This window comes from Scyliorhinus torazame, chromosome 19 (genome assembly GCF_047496885.1).
Source record: "Scyliorhinus torazame isolate Kashiwa2021f chromosome 19, sScyTor2.1, whole genome shotgun sequence".
NCBI classification, from domain to species: domain Eukaryota; kingdom Metazoa; phylum Chordata; class Chondrichthyes; order Carcharhiniformes; family Scyliorhinidae; genus Scyliorhinus; species Scyliorhinus torazame.
Window position 1 is genome coordinate 128,845,453 of NC_092725.1, and position 21,975 is coordinate 128,867,427.

At 47.4% G+C, this 21,975-nt stretch overlaps 1 protein-coding gene across 2 annotated transcripts in view; it reads left to right on the top strand.

Annotated features, from left to right (window-relative positions):
* LOC140396516 (twinfilin-1-like) overlaps positions 1-20,826 on the top strand; it is a 53,183-nt gene extending 32,357 nt beyond the window's left edge. For both annotated transcript variants that reach the window (XM_072485209.1, XM_072485210.1), the window contains 7 exons: positions 1,139-1,317; positions 8,136-8,231; positions 10,513-10,617; positions 12,177-12,302; positions 15,185-15,335; positions 16,053-16,174; positions 18,100-20,826. In XM_072485209.1, the coding sequence (XP_072341310.1) occupies positions 1,139-1,317; positions 8,136-8,231; positions 10,513-10,617; positions 12,177-12,302; positions 15,185-15,335; positions 16,053-16,174; positions 18,100-18,267 (947 nt within the window). In that variant the 3' untranslated portion in view covers positions 18,268-20,826. The remainder of the gene's footprint in view (positions 1-1,138; positions 1,318-8,135; positions 8,232-10,512; positions 10,618-12,176; positions 12,303-15,184; positions 15,336-16,052; positions 16,175-18,099) is intronic.
* The last annotated feature ends 1,149 nt before the right edge of the window (positions 20,827-21,975 follow it).

Genomic DNA, 21,975 nt, shown 5'->3' on the forward strand with positions numbered 1-21,975 from the left:
GGACACAACTAAAACTTTACTGTACTCTGTTAAATTATGGTTATTCTATTGGATTTATATAATGCTTTAAACTGACCGTAAAGCATTTTAGATGCAAATAATTAATTTTGAAGGGCAGTAACTGTTAGGAAAATATGATACATATCCGACTCATCGCCAGATCCTATGACCGGAAATCAAATCATTTTTTTCGTCATTTGGTCATAGGGCAAATATTATCCAGGAGAACTTCCTTCTATTTATTAGTGCTCTGGGGGCTGTTAAGTCTTATAGCACAGTGGGTAGAGTCCCTGCCTTTGAGCCAGAAGATGTGGTTTCATATCTCGCACCAGGGCCTGATCCAGGAAGGTGCGGTTACAACACAGACAATCAGGGTGAGCATCAACTTGTGAATGCTTCCAAATATGTCAGTGGCAGGCGGTAAGAGTGCAAGAGATTCCTAGTTAGCCATGTGATGGATCAAAATTGGAGCCTCTACCATCACCATCCATAGCTCCAGGCCGCCATATGCATGTAAAAGTGCACGTTGCCACAGCAACTCAGACTCCTCGTGGTGGCCTGTTGGCTCAGTCAGCCGATGGACGGTGGGGATCGGATTGGGTGCCGCAGATACGGGGTTCAATCCCCGTTTCGGCGGGAGTGGGTTTGGGGACTTGTCTCCTTGCCCTGCCCATGGTGGAGATCGTGGAGCTGTGGGTTGGATCTACCTTTGGGCAGAGAGGGCGAGAAGGTGGGGTTGTTAATGCTCAGTGGAACCACTGGAAAAGGCAGCAAGGGCCTCAGTTCAACTTGGCATCCCAAAGGAATGCATCTCTGTAAATGCAGCACCCCCTCAATACTCCACTGGCATGTCAACCTAGACTGTATACTTCAGTTCGTGAGTAAGTCAATGACCTGCAGCATTTCTGATTTGAGTGCTGCCATCAAAGGCAAGCGGACACAAACTAATTTCAATGGCTGCAGGTAGATAGTTAAATATGTTCCGTGTTTGAACTGCAATTTTAATATGTAAAACAGTAGTGATTAAAAATTGACTGACCAGTCAGTTGTATTAACATTGAAGTGCGCTGGAGGTAAAATACAGGGTTTTGAATTTATAATTACATTTTTCATCTTGCTCATTAATCATTCATTACAGAACAGCTCAAGGTGGGTGCTTCTAGAGAGTCGGTTACCAGCTGGGAACAGGAGTATGATTCATGCATCCTTCCTCTTCTAGAGGAGCAGCAACCTTCCTATATCTTGTATCGATTGGACACCATGAACGTTCAGGGATTTCAATGGCTCTTTATTGCCTGGTCGCCTGACCTTTCACCGGTAAGAATTTGATACTCGTAAAGATGAAGGATAAATATGATTAAGATGGCAGGCTTTGCGAGCAGATCGTTCACGGCTAAGTTGATTTTTTAAAACAAGTTTTCTGTTCCCCAATTTATTTGGAAGATGTTCACTGTTATTAGGGTACAGTCTATGGCAGCCAGCAGCCTTCTGGGACATTGGCTAATGCCCACTCTTAATCTGTGAATCACAACAGTGAACAAGCACAGATTCTTTTCCCATGGAATACATCCTGAAAGATATCCTCAGGCTTACTGGGATTGCAGAAACTTGCACATCCCAGCAAGATATACAACTTGACAATGGGAATCTGGAACCCTGCCTAACCTTTGCCACCCCCCCACCCCCCCCAACGGCCCTGCCCCCCCCCTCCCCCCGCCTCTCCCTCCCTCCTCCCCCTCCTTTGGCCTAACTCTGGAGGCATTTGTCACCTTGGTTGAGATCAGCAAATTTGGCCGGAGTTTGAAATTGAAATCTAAAAGCTTCTCATCTGTATGGCCTTGTGCTATGCTGGACAGTGTTTTTACTGTTTAGCCCTGATGCACAATCAATTACTCTCGAGACAAGGTGAGTCATAACTAACATGCCTTAATCAGCTAAACTGTACCCAGCAGCTTCGAGACAGAAAGTGAAGGCTGCTGGGACGGCATTGGTTCTTATACCCCGCCTCTCAGGGCGGAGCTATGTACGTTATCCAATAGTAGACTCCTAGGTCTAGCCAATGGTCATCCACCTCTCAGGTACTGCAATACCTGGTATTACCACATTCACCCCCTGTTAAAAAAAGAACCCAGCGAGGTGATGGCCAGCGTTCCTGTCGCCGTTTTGTATGGTAGGACCAGGTATGGAGGTACCGTGATGTCGAGGGTAACAGAAAAAGTTTAAAAAAATTTTTTTTATGGTGCAGCAATCAGACGATCGGGTGGCCTGGCCGTCCTTCTGGAGCGTCTGGGCTTCGGCGATGATCCTGGTGGGGGCCACGGCGGTTGTGGCTCCGGGAACATGGTGTCTTCCTCCCAGACAGCTTCGTCACCCCTAGGCGGCGCTGTTGGGGCGAAAGGTGGCCAGGGGGGTGGGGCGCCTGTAGGGGGCGCCGGTGCCTGTTCGGCGCTGGTTAGGGGAGGCGGCAGTACTGACCCTCCGGTCAGGTGCTGCGGGGAGGGTGGGGGTGGGGCCAATGGTGCGGGTGCGTGTGGGGCTCCGGCGGGCGCCAGGTCCCGAAGGGAGACCATGTCTTGGCGGCCGTCGGGGAACGCTACGTAGGCATACTGGGGGTTGGCATGCAGCAGGTGGACCCTCTCGACCAACGGGTCCGACTTGTGCGCCCTCACATGTTTCTGCAGCAGGACGGGTCCGGGTGTCGCTAGCCAGGTTGGGAGCGAGGTCCCGGAGGAGGACTTCCTGGGGAAAACAAGGAGACGTTTGTGAGGTGTCTGGTTTGTGGTAGTACAGAGCAGCGACCGGATGGAGTGAAGGGCCACTGGGTGGACTTCTTACCAGCGGGAGACTGGGAGATTCCTGGACCGAAGGGCCAGCAGGACGGTCTTCCAGTCTACCTGCCCGTTTCCCCGGGGGTTGTAACTGGTCATCCTGCTGGAGGCGATGCCTTTACTGAGCAGGAATTGACGCAGTTCGTTGCTCATAAAGGAGGACCCCCTATCACTGTGAATGTATGCGGGGAAACCGAACAGTGTAAAAATACCCTGGAGGGCCTTGATGACGGTGGTTGCGGTCATGTCCGGGCAGGGGATGGCGAATGGGAACCGGGAGTATACGTCAATCACGTTCAGGAAGTACGTGTTGCGGTCGGTGGAGGGGAGGGGACCCTTGAAATCCATGCTGAGACGTTGAAAGGGACGGGAAGCCTTTATCAGATGCGCTCTCTCTGGCCGGTAGAAGTGTGGTTTGCACTCCGCGCAGATTTGGCAGTCCCTGGTGACTGTCCTGACCTCCTCGACGGAGTAGGGCAGGTTGCGGGTCTTCATGAAATGAAAGAAACGAGTGACCCCTGGGTGGCAGACGTCCTCATGGAGGGCTCGGAGGCGGTCCACTTGAGCAGTGGCACAAGTGCCGCGGGACAGGGCATCAGGAGGCTCGTTCAGCTTCCCGGGACGGTACAAGATCTCATAATTGTAGGTGGAGAGTTCTATCCTCCACCGTAAGATCTTGTCGTTTTTAATCTTGCCCCGCTGCGCATTATCGAACATGAAGGCCACCGACCGTTGGTCCGTGAGGAGAGTGAATCTCCTGCCGGCCAGGTAATGCCTCCAATGTCTCACAGCTTCTACTATGGCCTGGGCCTCCTTTTCGACCGAGGAGTGGCGGATTTCGAAACCATGGAGAGTACGGGAGAAGAAAGCCACGGGCCTGCCCGCCTGGTTGAGGGTGGCCGCCAGAGCTACGTCGGACGCGTCGCTCTCGACCTGGAAGGGGAGGGACTCATCGATGGCGCGCATCGTGGCTTTTGCGGTGTCCGCTTTGATGCGGCAGAAGGCCTGGCGGGCCTCCGTCGACAGGGGGAAGGTTGTGGACTGGATCAGGGGTCGAGCCTTGTCTGCGTAATTGGGGACCCATTGTGCATAATAGCTAAAGAAGCCGTGGCAGCGCTTCAGGGCCTTGGGGCAGTGAGGGAGGGGGAACTCCATGAGGGGGCGCATGCGTTCAGGGTCGGGGCCTATGACTCCATTTCGCACTACGTAGCCTAGGATGGCTAGACCGTCGGTGCTAAACACGCATTTATCCTTATTGTATGTCAGATTAAGGATATTCGCGGTCTGGAGAAATTTTCGGAGGTTGGTGTCGTGGTCCTGCTGGTCATGGCCATAGATGGTGACGTTATCAAGATACGGGAACGTTGCGCGTAAGGCGTACCGGTCAACCATTCGGTCCATCTCACGTTGGAAGACCGAGACCCCGTTCGTGACACCGAAGGGAACCCTTAAAAAGTGATAGGGCCTCCCATCTGCTTCGAAGGCAGTGTACTGGCAGTCACCATGACGGAGGGGTAGCTGGTGGTAGACAGACTTGAGATCCACCGTGGAGAAAACCTTGTATTGCGCAATCCTGTTCACCAGGTCGGCTATACGGGGAGAGGGTACGCATCCAGCTGCGTAAATCTGTTGATGGTCTGGCTGTAGTTGATGACCATCCTATGTTTCTCCCCGGTCTTTACCACCACTACTTGAGCCCTCCAGGGGCTGTTGCTCGCTTCGATGACCCCTTCCTTCAGAAGCCTTTGGACCTCGGACCTGATGAAGGTCCGGTCCTGGGCACTGTACCGTCTGCTCCTGGTGGCGACTGTATGCAATCCGGGGTGAGGTTCGCAAACAGGGAAGGTGGGTCGACCTCAAGGGTCACGAGGCCGCAAACAGAAAGGGGGGGTATAGGGCCGCCAAATTTAAAAGTCATGCTTTGTAGGTGGCACTGGAAATCCAGCCCAAGAAGGGTGGCTGCGCAGAGGTGCGGCAGAACGTACAGGCGGAAATTGCGGAATTCCCTGCCTTGGACAGTGAGGTTCGCTAGGCAGAACCCCTTTATCTCCACTGCGTGTGACCCGGAGGCCAGGGAGATCCGTTGGTTTACGGGATGGGTGACAAGAGAACAGCGCCTTACCGTGTCGGGGTGGACAAAGCTTTCCGCGCTCCCGGAGTCGATCAGGCACGACGTCACGTGGCCGTTGATGGCGATCGTTGCAGTGGCTTTCGCTAGCGTCCGGGGCCGACTCTGGTCCAGGGTAACGGAGGCCAGCTGCAGCAAGGGGGAGTTCTGGTCGGGCTGCTTGGAGTCGGCTGTGCTGGGGGCTTGAGGCCCCATCCAAGATGGCGTCAGCCACGGGTCGCACATGGAGTTCGGGGATGCCGAAGATGGCGGCGGTGAGGGACAAAATAGCGGCGCCCACCCATCCAGCGTGGTGTGCCGGGGGCAAAATAGCCACGGCCGTGGATCACACGCGGGGATAGGAGGGCGGCGGTGGGCTTTGGACGGCCGGGACCTGAACTAAAGGCTGCCGATAGTCGCTGGAGACTGTGGCCACGGCGCGGGCCTGGCAGACCCCGACATAGTGGCCCTTCTTGCCACACCTTTTGCAGGTGGAGGTGTGGGCCAGGCAGCGTGGGCGGGGATGATTCGCCTGCCCGCAGAAAAAGCAGCATTGGCCGGTAGCGATAGTGGGCTATCTCGTCGCGCAGGTTTGCGGGGTTAGGGGATAGGTCTGGGGGGCTGCCGTTACGGGGTGCCACGCAGCCCAGGGGGGCGCCGCGCGTCCGGGGGCAAAAGCCAGCGCGTTTTTATACGCAACGTCCATAGACCCCGCCAGGGCCCGTGCCTCAGTAAGTCCCAGTGTGTCCATTTCTAGGAGCCTTCGGCGGATATCGGGAGAAGTCATACCTGCCACAAAAGCAGCCCTAATCAAAAGTTCCGTGTGCTCGTTCCCCGAAACTGGCGGGCATCCACAGTTCCGGCCCAGCACTAGCAGTGCCCGATAGAAGTCTTCCAGTGTTTCTTCAGGGCTTTGCCAGCAGGTGACGTGTGTAGACCTGGTTCGCAGGTTGGACATTGTGTCCTTCTAGCAGCTCGATAGCTGCAGCATAATTCTCCGCCTCCATGGTCAGAGGGTAGATCGCAGGGCTGACCCGGGAGCGTAGAAGGTGCATTTTCTGCCTCTCTGTGGGGGTGTCAGCGGCCGTGTCGACGAAGCTCTTAAAACATGCCAGCCAGTGCTTGAAAATAGCAGCGGAGTTGTCTGCGTGTGGGCTGAGCTGAAGGCACTCCGGCTTGATGCGGAGATCCATCCTTTCAGAAGTAATAGCTGATTAAATTGATGCACAATCAATTACTCTCGAGACAAGGTGAGTCATACTAATCGGCGTTAATCAGCTAGAACTGTACCCAGCAGCTTCGATACAGAAAGTGAAGGCTGCTGGGATGGCATTGGTTCTTATACCCCACCTCTCAGGGCGGAGCTATGTACGTTAGCCAATGGTAGACTCCTAGGTCTAGCCAATGGTCATCCACCTCTCAGGTACTGCAATACCTGGTATTACCACAAGCCCATTCAGGAAATGGCTGTTTCTTTTTGTCACAAAATGAGGAGCTAGAAGTGTGCACACACTTGGCTACCTTGTTTTTCATGTAGATAAACATAGGAAACAGGAACAGGAGAAAGCCATTTAGCCCTTTGAGTCTGCACTGCTAATCATGGCTGAAACTCTAATTTAACAGCACACTCTTGCGCTATCCCTTGATGCCCTGATAAAAGATGTGCAAACATTTTTTTAAAAGTCGCTCATGGGATGTGGGCGTCGCTGGCTGGGACAGCATTTATTGCCCATCCCTGAGGGCATTTAACAGTCAACCACATTGCTGTGGGTCTGGAGTCACTTAGAGGCCAGATTGTATAAGGCCAGCAAATCCCAAAAGTGAACCAAGTGGGTTTTAATGGTAACTAATGGTAGTTTAATGGTCACCGTTACTGAGACTGGTTTGCAATTCCAGTTTTTAAAAAATGTAATTTAAATTCCACCAGTTGCCACGGTGGGATTTGTACCGTTGTCCCCAGAGCATTAACCTGGGCCTCTGAATTACTAGTTACATTACCACTAACCCTGCGACTGGGGCAGCACGGTGGTGCAGTGGTTAGCACTGCTGCGTCACGGCGCCAAGGTCCCAGGTTCAATCCCGGCTCTGGGTCACTGTCCGTGTGGAGTTTGCACATTCTCCCCGTATTTGCGTGGGTTTCACCCCCACAAACCAAAGATGTGCAGGGTAGGTGGATTGGCCACGCTAAATTGTCCCTTAATTGGAGAAAAAATGAATTGGGTACTCTAAATTTATAAAAAATAAACTGCGACTATGAATTTCTTAAGCAGACATATATTTCATGAATATTGCAGTGGATTAATAAATCAAATAATGATGGAGATTTGATAATAAGCTGGTTTAGGACATCGTATGCATTTTAACAAGTTGCTGTTCTCTCTATTTTCATATCGGAATGTTTCCATATTATTTGTCTATGGGCTTATGTCGAATTTTCCCATTCCAGCTACTTATAATCAGGTTATTATGAGAAATTATCTCTCATAATTATCTTTTTTGTACTTTAAAATGAATCTATTGTCAGAGATCTTGGCGTAATTTATTCTGGAGTATTATAAATCTATTTTGTATAAATGACTGTAACGCAAGGTTTGATGAGCGAATTTGTGCTATGAAGACCCTTTTACATACTTCCATTGTCTAAAAGCATTGCCAGTAATGTCTGAGGGCTGGCTACTAGCGGTCATGTAACAATAACATCTGTTCACTACATTCTTAAATTGAAATTGTGTAAGGAACCCTACAGTGGCCTATAGATGCTTTTGAGAAACAGATGTTGGGTTTGTTTAGTCTTGCTCCAATGTGCAAAACCTTCTCCCTGTGTTCTTTTCAATACCAAGTAAAGCAATTTGAATGATTTATTTGCCATTCAGAATTAATATTGGGGGCAGGTTTACCAACCACCCCACTGCGTGTTTTTGGCGGGGGTGGCTACCCACCAGCGGGATCTACTGGTCCCACCATGGTCACCGGGATTTGCCATTGACTGCACTCCTCGTTGCCGGGAAACTGCATGCCCCGGTGCCGGACCGGAATTTCCCACCGGCGTGAACCAGCCAGCAAATCGCGCCCTGAATTTACAAATACAAAGGTCACATTTATTTAGTTTGTAAATGCAGATGTTGCACTGCCACTAATACCATTTCACAAGGACACGAAACCTAAGTTATTTTAATGATACACGATCTGTTTTTTTGTAGGTTCGACAAAAGATGTTATATGCAGCAACAAGAACAACATTGAAGAGGGAATTTGGGGGTAGCCACATCAGAGATGAAATATTTGGGACAGTGAGGGTATGTATCTTGACTTTTCACTTCCCACTATATTATCCGATCTTTTACTTTTCCTCAAAAATGGTTTCACTGGCAAGACTGTGAATTCTCCCAAACAATTTATAAGTGTGTCCGCATCGGGAAAACCACTGAGATTCCCGTTGGATGGTTTTGAGCAAATCAATTTGCATTTCAAGCACATTTAGAAATGTTTTTGGAGTGGGGAACTAAAGACACCGGCAAGGCCAGCTCCTCGGAGATCGGGGCGCCCTGTATAAAGAATGCCTGAATCTCAGAATACTACTGCAGCACCCCCCATCCTCCCGCCCCCCCACCGTACAATCGCTGAAAAGACCCCACTCCAAAGCCAACGACACCCCGTTATGGGCTCACCAAATGCTCAACCCTTCAGGGCCCCCTTTTCAGGCCCCTCCATCCTTCTGGTGCACACCTCAGGCCCCCCTTCAATCACTGCCCCCTGGCAGTGCCAACCTGCCATATACTCCAAGGGGGTGAGTATCCTCTTTACACTTACCTCCAGGGTGTTGAGAGAGGTACTTTAGGGGTGGTGAGGGTCGGGGGGGGGGGGGGAAACTTGGGCTGAGGTGGAGGGGCTCAGACCATGGGTCATTCCCAGCATAGAGATCTTCCCCCTTTTTAGCTTTGGAAATCATTAAACTCTCTTTCAGTATGTCAAGTTGTGGTTAGAAGTCTTCCCTCTGATGTGTTGACCCTTTAATGTCTCTCCCAGCATGTCAATATCAAAGATATGCTTTAGATGAAGGTGAAAGTCTTCCCTCTGATGTGAAGTGCTTTTTTCACAGTCAATTTCATTCCCCTTTAACTTTTTCAAGCCTCTCGGCATACTGAGAAGCCTAAAAGCTTTGAACTGAACTGTTTACATTTAATTTCATGGTCCATCAGCTTTCACAAGCCTATTGATTGACAGATCCAGGCTATTTCACAGGAGGGATTAGCTTTGTTTATTTTTATAGCTTTTCACGGTCCATGATTCTGAAGTGCTTCTTCCTTTGAGCAAGTGTTGTTTCCAACTCCAGTTTTTTTCTTGAAGAGGGTGTTTCTTTGTCCTGATCTCAGCCACTTTACAAAACTGCACTTCAAAGATTTCCAGTACATCAGAGGGAAGACTTTTTAAAAACAACAACTTGAAATGCTGAAAGACAGTTTAATGATTTTCAGAGCTACAGAGGGAGGCTTGCCACACGACTCCCATCCCGGGAAAAGACCCCCTCTGTTTATTAAAATGATCTCCCAAGTGGCCTCCCATCCATCATTTTCCATAAGCTTCAACTCAGCTATAAACATTCGTTCAGCTAACACTATACGCTGCCTATACCTTATCCCATATCCAACCTTTCTTACCCATCACTTCTGGCTTCACTGACTAAGTAAGCTTCTGATTTCCCAGCGCCTTCCTTGAAATGCTCAACCCTGTATTTATTGACCTCCTGGGCCCTACCTCTCCCTGTCCCTGTATTCCCATACAAATTCCACCCCATCCTTTTTCTCAGACTCTGGCCCCTACCACTCCCCTCTAAGACTCTCCTTATCGACCCTTTTTAATATTTCCACCTTTGGCCTTTTGGTTCCTCTGTAAAACAGCCTCCGACACTAAAGGTGCAAAATAAATGCTTGGCTGTTGTTAGCCTTGTGGTTTTAACTGGTTACATTTCAGCAGCACAATTGCAATTGCAAATGCTCAGGCCTCCTGGGCTTGGGTAGGAGTGGTGTCCCTATGGGGACTGTATGTATGATTCGTATCAGGCAAACAGTATTCCTGTTTATGTTCATTTTGCAGTGGTTTCATCAGGAGGCTTTTCTACAAGATGGTGATTTTCCACACACTTTAGCTACCTGCCGGAGGGAAGAACTCCCCATTCAACTTGCTCAATCTCAGCTGGAATTACTTAGCGTGAGATCGATGAAAGATTGGCATATCGTACAAGAGAAATACCTGATTCTTCACACATCTTAAATCTTGACCATTTTATTAGGGGGACATAGAGAGGTATTAAGAGGGCAGGAAACTATTTGAAAAGTTAGTTAACACAGGCTACTCTCAAACTGCCTCGTCAGGTCTTAGGGCAACACTACTGCTTGTTCCCTTATGTGAGGGATTCTGGGCATGTCTGAGTATTGGCTTGGTATGGCACTGGGATCCGGGGGAGGGAAGGGGGGTGGTGGAATGATGGTGAAATGGAAAGATTAATAAAGTACATTGTGAAGTTGAAGTATCTGTTGAAGAGCCTGGTGTTTATACTTTATACTTTTGCCTTTATAGGAGGATGTTTCCTTTAGTGGTTACAAAAAACATCTTGTTTCACAGAAAGATCCTGCCCCGCTAACTGCAGCTGAAGAGGAGCTACGGCAAATCAAAATGAATGAGGTGGTAATAATTGCGACGTGCCGATGCCAGTTTTTCAAAACTACAGTTTGGCCAGCGTCTGTGCTAGATGTGTTTTGGGTTAATGCTGCTTGTGCTGAACAGGCAGCTTTATGTCATCGATCGATTTGAGATTCCAAATGTAAATAATCTAACTGTCCTGCCGTGGCAAAAAACCTTTTTTTTTACAAAATCATCAATCACAGCCACACAAATTAACTGATTTGAAGTTGTCATATTTTGGAGCTACACTTCGAAATTCTGTACATACTTTGGAAATAGCCTAAGATCATCTCCAAGAGGAAAGTTGTTCTAAAGATCTGTTTTGACAATGTGCAACATCGTTTTCGGTGATTATGATGAGAAATGTTCGTTGCGTTTAACTTTTGAAGGCCAGTTCATGATTACCTTGAGACAGATTACATTCCTGTATCGTTGGAATTTGAATTGGTTATCAAATCATATGACTACAATTTAATGACAAGTTTTGAATATAATTTCTTGATTTAAAAAAAAATTGAATAATTTATTCATACTGTAAAAAATATACAGTAGAATTGACGATGCTTCATGGCACACATGGAACCATGCAATGAAAGAGCATCCAGCCCATTGTCTCTCTGCTGGCTCTTTGAAAGAATGGTCCAATCACTCCCACTTCCTGCTCTTGCCCCATACCTTTATGAAACTTTCCTTTTCAGATATATATATCTAATTCCCTTTTTCAAATGACTATTGAATCTTCTTCCATCACCCTTTCAGGTAGTATGTACTGTGTGAATCTTCAATTCCAGTATGAACCGAGAAATTCAGAGACTAATCAAAACTAAAGTATCGGGCGGCACAGTGGTTAGCATTGCTGCCCTACGGCGCCGAGGAGCCAGGTTCGATCCCGGCCCCAGGTCACTGTCCCTGTGGAGTTTGCACATTCGCCCCGTGCCTGTGTAGGTCTCACCCCCACAACCCAAAGATGTGCAGGCTAGGTGGATTGGACACACAAAATTGCCCCTTAATTGGGAAAAAAAGAATTGGGCACTTAAAATTTATAAGAGAAAAAAAACCTAAAGTAAATTCACCCTTGATCTTTGCTATTGAAAATGGACTGTTTAAGGTATGCAAAATATATACCTTGCGTTCTTCTGCAAGTATAGAATTCATGCAGACTGTTTCTTACTTGTAATGTTGTTTGATCTGCTGTATTTAATGGAATAATGGCCGACTGAATAGAGCAGTCTAACCTGACTGACAGATTGCTGGATATCTTACTCAATAGATCCTGTAACATCCACATACCGAAGATGATTACGATCTCCTCTTGTCTTTGGGCTTTTTTGTAAAAGACATGGCGCCATTGCTTCACGTATGACCTGAAGACATCTTGGAACCATTGGCTTTGAAATTAATTAGCAGTCATCCATTCTGTAAAATTAATTTGGAATGATTGAGTGGAATGAAAAGACTCATTCTAGCCGTTGGTCGTAATCTCCGAAAAAAGAAATCTCAAGACACACATGGACCCATGATTAATGGGGGAATAACTTGTTGATTTTCTTTATTGACAGGGGAGAACTGAAAACAGCATAGTGACAAGACAACCAACTTTGCAGGGACTACCCTTCCCCATACAGGACGATGCTATTGAAGCTCTGGATAAACTCAGGAACAAAGAGCTTAGCTATGTTCAACTCGTAAGTACTCACCGTAAATGCATTGGTTTGAATCTTCATCTTCACCGCTTGCTCTTTAAAGGATTGGTAAAGTTTTGTTGAGTTGATTTGGTAAATTATTAACTGGCAGTGATTTAGGCAGGGATACAGATCCACAGCTCCAGAGATCCTTTTGCATCACAAGACCATTATTCATGTGAAAGCCTTTCCTGTCAAAGGCTGATGGTGGTAACAGGGTATCAACTGTATTCTGCATCGCATTCAAGCACATTCCTGTCCTCAGCCTGGGTTTCACTGATGTCCTTGTTGGCATCTGGGGGCTGGATTCTCCATTATTGGGACTGTGTCCCCACACCGGTGTCAAAACGGTAGAGTTTTACACCTGAAAATTCTGGATCAAAGGGACACGAATTCCCAGCTCTGCAGGGGGCTAGCAGGGACCCAGAGTAGATCTTGCAGCTTTTGCTGCAGATACAGCCCCCCGCACTTCCGGGTTGGAGGCCGTGCATGCGCACAGTGCTCCATGGTGAACTCGGGCCGCGTAGCTGGACCCACAAAAGAGACCCCCTGATCGGCCGCGTGCCCGACCCTCAACATTCCCCGGCCGCCTATAAGGCCCCCTCTGGCCTCCGATCCGCTCGGCCCCGACCAGGGCGGCCGCGGACTGAGTCCGCGGTCGCCACGAGAGTATCCCGACCGGCTGGAGCACATTAGTTCCACGCCGTCGGGACTTCGGCCGGTCGGGGGCAGAGGATGGTGGAGCGGGCTATTGGCAACGGCCCCAGGCGGCGCGCCGTACTCCCCGAGTACGCCGCTTTTCAGGGCCCGCAGAATTGGTGAACCGGCGCTGGACCTCAATTTCTCGCGGGAACATGGATTCTCGCGATTTCAGCGCGAGTGTGCGGAGAACCCAGCCCCTGATCTTTCACCCTCCCTTACCTTGCCCAATACTCGCCCCAATATCCTGACTCACAAGTCCTACTGGCCCATCGCCCGCTATCCTTGACGACTTGCTTTGAATTCCCATACACATTCAATTCAAAATCATCACTTGTTTCAAATTAGCCTCATGTTTTGCCCAGTCCATTTGTGTAACGTCTTTCAGATACATTTCCCCGTCTGCATCTTATGGTCTTGTGACTCTAGCCCTATAATAACCTCACCTGTATTCTCTGGCGCTCACTCACCATCCGATAGTTCTCTGCTTCCCATCTCTCTTTCCTTCTTTTAAAAACCTTCTTAAAACCTTTCTCTTCAAACAAGCTTACAGCCCCCATCCCAGGGTTTCTCTCCATGACTTGATGTCAATTGCCCACGTCCTCAAATATCCACCCAATAACCCCTTAATTGTTCCACTCCTTCTGCCTCTTCTGCCAACTTGAGCAGTCCATTCTTTCTATACATTAGCCACACTCAGAGCTGGCTTTGGCCAGTCTTGTGGAGATGGGGTTGGAGGCTGAGGAGGACCACGAGAAAAAAGTTGAAGACACGTCGGATCAGCTCCCTGTAGCATTCCTGCTGCCAAAGATATTTCCTTGGGGCAGGTGGGGGGAAGAGAGGAGGATCGGATCCCACACCACAGAGAGGAGAAGCCAATTAAGGTGATTTGGATGCCATTTCGGGGCGATTTTGTGGCTTCCCTGACACATTGCTGCCAATGAAATAGCGCCATTTGGAATACACCAGTGGTAAGGTGGAGGTGGGGGTGATGGCGAAGGGTGCCGTTGCGGCCCCTTACTTGCCAGCAGCATCCAACCCTTTGGATCTGTGCATTAATTACTAGGGGAGCAAGCACAAAGCAGCTGAACAAAGGGTGGCCTCTTTGAAGGATAGCAAGTGCCGGCTCAAAACTCCCATTTTGTCCCAATATTGGGGTTCTATTGCGCGTGAAAAAGTCAAGTCCTCTGTGTCCAACATGTATGGTAATCTCAGGTATGTTTATCAAGCTTCATTTTATCTAATCCCTTAATATACTTTCAGTATCAGCCCTAAAATTTCTCCTTCAGCATAAACAATGCCAGGCCCTTCAATCTCTCTGCATAGATGAGGGCAGAATTCTCCGGCTGCTGGGGTTCCCAGGTATCGCGGCAGTGCAACCCCGCCCATGCGTTTCCCGGCGGTGTGGGGTGGCTTCAATGGGAAGCCCCTTGACAGCGGTGGGAACAGAGAATCCCGCCACCAACAAATGGTGTGCCGCCTCCCACCTATGATTAGGTTACCTTACTCTTGTTCCACTGTTAGTGTCATGTGGCAGCACGGTAGCACAGTGGTTAGCACTGTTGCCTCACAGCACCAGGGACCCAGGTGCGATTCCGGCTTGGGTTACTGTCTACGTGAAATCTGCACATTCTCCCCTTGCCTGCGTGGGTTTCCTCTGGGTGCTCCGGTTTCCTCCCAAAAGTCCCGAAAGACGTGTTTGTTCAGTGAATTGGACATTCTGAATTCTCCCTCAGTGTACCCGAACAGGCGCCGGAGTGTGGCGGCTCGGGGCTTTTCACTGTAACTTCATTGCAGTGTAAGCAAGTTTGGATAGCTGTTATTTGCCACCAAGTATAAATCGTTGATATACACCGAAAACAGCAATGGACCCAGCACTGGTCTCAGTTGTATTCTGTCCCATGTTGCTGCACCTCCATTCACAACTACTCTTTTTATGGAGGACTTAGCCAATTTAAACTCTCCCTTCAAAGATTATGTTCAAAACCATGCCTTCCTACTTTGTGAGCTAATTGCTTGGGTGACGTGGTAACATAAGCCTTGGTGCAACCCAAACGTGCATCTTCTCCATTCAATTCATCAACCAACTCTGCCATTTCCTTGAAGAATTGTAATAAATTTGTCAGATGTGACAAGAGTGCATTTGGCCTTCAGTATTTAAATGTGTTATTTATTTCTGTTGGCAGAAAATAGACTTTAATCAAGAAACGATAAAGTTGGCAGATACAACGCATACGGAAATAGGGGATTTACCAAAGCGTGTACCAAAGGATTCAGCTCGTTATCATTTCTTTCTCTATAAGCACTCTCATGAAGGAGACTACTTGGAGTCTATAGGTATAGATTTCTTTGATAATATTGGGTCCATTGTAACCCTGTAAGCGTACCAAGTAATTATTTGTTTGGATTTTAGATACCTGTTGTTGAATCCATGAGATAATGGCAGGATATAAGCAGAAAAGTGCTGTGGATGGTTTTTACGCACCACCCCCCCCCTCCCCCCTCCGGTTTCTTTACTGGGCCTTATTTTAGCAGGAAGAGCATTTTGGCCTTTTCTGCAAACTTCTCCTGAGATCCTGTCAACATTACTGTCATCAGTCGAAGGAAGCAGCCAGTGTTATAAAGGGCTGGCTGACGCTCCATCATAAACAGCACCATCTCCATATAAGCAATGACCAATGCTTTTGCTCTGTGAATAAGTGTTGACCAGTTTTAGTTGACAAAATTAATTGCTTTCTCTTGTGAAAGGAGGGTATAAAATATTTACTTGCCAGGGACCCGGGTTCGATTCCCGGCTTGGCTCACTGTCTGTGTGGAGTCTGCACATTCTCCCTGTGGCTGCGTGGGTTTCTTCCGGGTGCTCCGGTTTCCTCCCGCAAGTCCCAAAAGATGTGCTTATTAGGTGAATTGGACATTCTGTATTCTCTCTCAGTATACCCAAACAGGTGTCGTAGTGTGGCGACGAGGGGATTTTCACAGTAACTTCATTGCAGTATTAATGTAAGCTGACTTGTGACACTAATAAGGATTATTATAATATTATCTGTCTTCCAGTGTTTATATACTCTATGCCTGGGTACACATGTAGTATTCGAGAGCGAATGTTGTACTCCAGTTGTAAGAGTCCCCTGATTGACATGCTGGATAAACAAATAGCTCTGGAAATAACTAAGAAGGTAAATATTCTTCAAAATCCTTTATTTTTGATTGTTTAGCTCAGTTATTCATCTCCGTGTTATCCTTTGGCAGCCAGGAAAGAAACATTACAGATTGTTCCAATGATTTTTCCATTTCGTTTTGTGTCAAGGTTTTAGTGCTAGCTCCATTTTATTTTCTTTGAAATATATTGCAAGTGGACAGTGTTCATTTTCTCCAAGGTAGTCAGTCATTTACCTGCATTGTAATTGGTCTAAATTCATTGTTCATAATGTGGCATTGCGGCACTGAGTTCTCCCAGTGAGCCAGAGAAGACACAGCCAGGAGTGAGACACAGCTAAGAGTGAGTTTGGGAATTTGAATCTAGGTGGGAATTGAATTAAATCAGTAAGGCAGCTCCTTTTAAATTTCAGGAGTTTAAATTAATTTAAATTAAGCTAGGATTGTGCAGTGTAGGTTAACAAGAGCTGCCCCACCACTCACATAACTGGTTGGCAGTTAAGTGTCAGTCACTTAAATCTACCTTGATCTCAAAGCAGGTGGGGGAGGGGAGTCAATTCAGGACAGTTTAAAAAGAGCAACTTGTAAACTCACTCCCAGTGAGTTCTCCCAGTGAGCCAGAGAAGACACAGCCAGGAATGAGACACAGCTAAGAGTGAGTTTGGGAATTTGAATCGAGGTGGGAATTGGAAGCTGGGTGGGGAGGAAGTGCTTTTTATCCCTGGGAAGTGACTGGTAAGTAGTGTTTCTGTTTTATTTTTCTTTTCATTGGTATATATATATTTTTTTCTTTGTTGTTTATTTATTTTTTGGAAATTGTAACTGTTGAAGTTAACCGAAGGTTTAAGACATGGCACGAGATCTCAGACCCGTGTCATGCTCCTCGTGTGCGATGTGGGAGCTCAGGGACACGTCCACTGACCCTGGCTCCTTCACGTGCAAGAAGTGTATCCAGTTGCAGCTCCTGTTAGACCGCTTGATGGCTCTGGAGCTGCGGATGGACTCACTTTGGAGCATCCGCGATGCTGAGGACGTCGTGGATAGCACGTTTAGCGAGTTGGTCACACCGCAGGTGAAAGGTACTGAGGGAGATATAAAATGGGTGACCAAAAGACAGAGCAAGAGTAGGAAGGCAGTGCGGGTGTCCTCTGCGGTCATCTCCCTGCAAAACAGATATACCGCTTTGGATACTGTTGAGGGAGATGGCTCACCAGGGGAAGGCAGCAGCAGCCAGGTTCATGGCACCGTGGCTGGCTCTGCTGCGCAGCTGGGCAGGAAGAAGAATGGCAGGGCCAAAGTGATAGGGGACTCAATTGTAAGGGGAATAGACAGGCGGTTCTGCGGACGAAATCAAGACTCCAGGACGGTATGTTGCCTCCCTGGTGCAAGGGTCAAGGATGTCTCGGAGCGGCTGCAGGACATTCTGGGGGGGGGGGGGGGGGGGTGAACAGCCAGCTGTCGTGGTGCACATAGGCACCAACGATATAGGTAAAAAAACGGGACGCGGTCCTACAAGCTGAATTTAGGGAATTTAAACTAAAAAGTAGGATCTCAAAGGTAGTAATCTCAGCATTGCTACCAGTGCCACGAGCTAGTCAGAGTAGGAATGTCAGGATAGAGAGGATAAATGCATGGTTCGAGAGATGGTGCAAGAGGGAGGGATTCAAATTCCTGGGACATTGGAACCGGTTAATAATATCTCACTGCGGGTGAAAATGTCTTTTACCTTAGAGCAGTAAGACTTTAATAATTGAATTGTCTTCATATCCTGATTATTTTTCTCATTGCACTTGTTAAGTCCAGGAGGGTTGCAGTCTTGATATTTTTTGGTGAAATGCTACCATTTTTCTCAAATTTGCTTAATTGTCACTTATTTGTACTTGCCATTTGTTTGTATGTAAAATCATGAGGAAAAAAAATGATTGGTCCACTTTTCTATCTTCAGATTGAAATTGATGATGGCAATGAGCTGACTGCTGACTTCTTGTACGGAGAGATTCACCCAAAGCAGCATGCACACAGACAGATCTTTGCCAAACCAAAGGGTCCTGCAGGCAAGAGGGGGATAAGACGATTAATACGGGGGCCGACAGAGCCTGAGAAAACTGACTAAAGTTGCAATCATTTCCAAGGTTCTGGTGTTTTGGACATTTTTTCAATGCTTTTAACTCAACGCTATTCTTACATATTGATGCCATTCCATGTCATTTTACTCAAATCCACTTAGAATTTTTTTGCGTTGTCTCTTTTCAATTAAATCTGTAAATCTTGAGTTGGACCCAATTTTTATTTTCAGTATTTGCTGTTCCGTTTTTCAGACTTTCAGCATTCAAACTTTTTCTTCTTGTCTTAATCCATCGTGATACTGTTAACAGCGCTCAAGGCTAAAAGTTGTAATTTTTTTGAGTTGATCTGTTATATATAGCTGACACTTGATCTGCTTTCTTTGCACTCGTTCATTTTGGTTAGCTGTGCAAACCACTAAACTGGATTTCAGTTGACAACCGTGCCACGTTTTTCCACTTTCTTGCTGAATGGCGCTTTAATGCAGTCAATCTATGCAACCCAAATCGATCTGAATGAAATTCCGAAATATTCTACACGGCGTTTTAATTGTGTGGTGCTGATAGGAGCGGCACGGTAGCACAGTGGTTAGCACTGCTGCATCACAGCGTCAGGGTCCCGGATTCAATGCCGGCCTTGGGTGACTGTGCGGAGTCTGCATACTCCTCGTGTCTGTTCCGGTTTCCTCCCAGTCCAAAGATGTGCGGGTTAGGTGGACTGGCCACGCTAAATTGCCCCCTAATGTCCAGGGATGTGTAGGTTAGGTTAAGGGGTTACAGGGAATAGGGCAGGGAAGTGGTCTTGGGTGGAGTGTTATTTCAGAGGGTCGGTGCAGACTCCATGGCTGAATGGCCTCCTTCTGCACTGTAGAGATTCTATATGCTCCACGATTGTACAGAAACTCACCTGTCCAACTGTGCATTTCATCTCAGTTCAAACGTTGGCGGTAATCCAGTTTGGTTGTCTTGCTGCACCTGGATATTGTAGTCTGCATTAAAGTGAATATTAACTTCAACCATGTCTCAAATGTTACAGAGCGGGGCTCGGAAAAATAACTCCAACCACTCCATGAGCACTCCATCCACAGGGACCAATAGGCTTTTGGTTGTGTTTAAAGTTACAAATTAGTTATCTGCTTTGTATTTTCAAAACAAAAATACCAATTCCTGATGCAAATGATATCTTACGTGAAGAATCAATTCCTTTTGTTAACCTGGTAGTCAAAAGTTTGCAATTGAATGTACTTTATGATGTATATTCAACTTTCTAAATTCTGCAATGTGGTTTTTGTTTGTTGACCGTGGAGTGGTGGAGGTGCAATGTATAGCTCTAGGTTTTAGCTGGATTCTCTGGTCCCCCAGCCGTATGTTTCCCATTGGCGCTCCGTTCGCTGGTGGCTGGTTTCTCTACTCCAGCTGCTTACCAATGGGATTTCCCATTGAAGCCGCCCCGCGCTACTGGGAAACCCGCTGGCGGGGCTGTACTGCTGGCTGTACTGCCGGCGGGAAAAGTGAATCCCAAAGGCCCTAGCCTTTTATTTTCCTGAACTTTAGGTGACTTTTAAACAAGTGTATATTTCAGCCTTATAAAATTCAAATATTATAATAGTAATATTTAATGAAGAGTTTTTATCTGTAAGAATAGAATATTGAATGTTAAATAAATTGTGTTGTCTTTTATTTTTCTATTCAGAACATTGCTACCAGCACCTAATCATTGACCCAATTGACCCAAGGTTGTTATTAATTCGATCCAGATATTTTAAACCAATATTTGGTGTGTATTGAATGGAAACATTGACATGATGCTAGTACGGCCATCTTGCTTCCAAATATTGTTTTTAAAATGCTACCATTCTAGTTTCTAAATCAATAAAGAGTATTAGTATGTGACAAGTTGGGTAGTTTCTTGTCAAATCATCCCTTCCTGGTTAATGCATTCCAGCTTCAAAATAATTTGGGTAATTCAATCACAGAAAGATACTGGCCCATAACTTCCTCGGAATGGCAATCAGCGGCAGATTGCCCCTCCGTAACGATTTACCTTAGCTCGAATTCGAAAGTGCCAGTCTTGCCCAACCTTCCCGGCTCAGGCTGGGTGAGACTGATGAAGCGAAGCAGGCCACTGCCTCCAGCAGCAAAGTGCAAAACGGGTGGAGCGAAGGAAGCCATGCCCCCTTTTTGCAGCACTCTCTGCCATAAAACAGGCAGGTGAGCTTAAAGGGACCATTGTAAATGAGAAGGTAAGTTTCAAAGATAATTGAATGGAAATGCATATGGCATGCTTGCATTCATCAGCAGCCGACAGATTGAATACAAGAGGTGGGAAATCATATTCCAACAATATAAAACCTTGGTTAGGCCGCATTTGGAGTATTGCGTGCAGTTCAGGTCACCGTATTCTCAGAAAGACGTGGAAGCTTTGGAGAGAGTGCGAAGAAAGTTCACCAGGGTGTTGCCTGGTCACGAGGGTGTTGGATATGGGGAGAGGTTGAATAAACTAGGATTATTTTCACTGGAAAGAAGGAAGCTGAGGGGAGACCTGATAGAGGTCTACAAAATTATGAGAGGCATAGACATACATGGTGGATAGTCAGAGGTTTTTTCCAACGGTTGAAGTGTCAATTTCAAGGTGAGGGGGGGGGGGGGGGGGGGAGAGGAGAAGTTTAAGGGAGATATGCGGGTTAAGTGTTTCACGCAGAGAGTGGTGGGTGCCTAGAACGCGCTGGCAGAGAATGTGGTGGAAGCAGGCACATTAGCAACATTTAAGAGGCATCTGGATGGATACATGAATAGGGAGGAAATAGAGGGATACAGACCGAGTAAGGGCAGTTAGGGCATCATGATTGGCATGGACCTGTTCCTGTGCTGTACTTTTCTTTGTTCTTTGGATGTCGGGGTGGGGGTTCATATGTTGGCACGGTGGGGTTCAGACATAGGCAGGGGTGCTGTGTCAGTGGAGGTTGCCGGTATTTTTGTCCAAATTGATAGCTGGTTTGACTTTTCAGGATGCCCCAAAGTGCTTTACAGCCAGGGTAAGTACTTCTGAAGTAGTGTGATTGTTGTAATGTAAGAAACCTGTTAACAGGTAGTCCCCACAAACAGTAATTAGATCATTCTTTTGGTGATGTTGGATGAAGAATAAATATTGTACAGGACACCAGGGAGGGCTGCCCTGTGCTTCTTCGAACAGTGTTAGGGGAGCTTACATCCCCTTGAAGGGGAAAATATTTTCTCGGTTTAAAATCTCATCCAGAAGATGTCACCTTAGACAGTGCTGCACTGGGGTGTAGGCCTAGATCTGTGCTTAAGTCTCTGCAGTGGGACTTGAACCTACATGGAGACATATTCCTGGACCCCTGAAAGAAAAACGGGTCTCGAGTCTGCCAAATCAGAAGCCAGCTGCCCCATGCTGAGAGCAGTCTTAATTGATTCAAAATGGGACTTTCACCCCCATCTGGGAGGAAGTCCTACCCTAGGGACTGGCTGGCAGCTTTGTAGTGCCAGAAATGCCAGGATCAAATGCTGGAACTACAACCAATCCCCAAGGAAAAAAGTCATGGAGCCCAGATTCAAGAGATAAGTCCGGTGTTTTAGACAGCCCTGGCTAAGAGACCCCATAGAGAGGTTGTGGGTCACTGTTCCGGAGATTGGTGAAAAACTGTCCTTGTAAGGATTGGCCACATGTAGACACTCTTCACAGTGGTTCCATCTTGTATGATGGATGGCACAAAACTAAAACTGGGGTCGTAACAAGT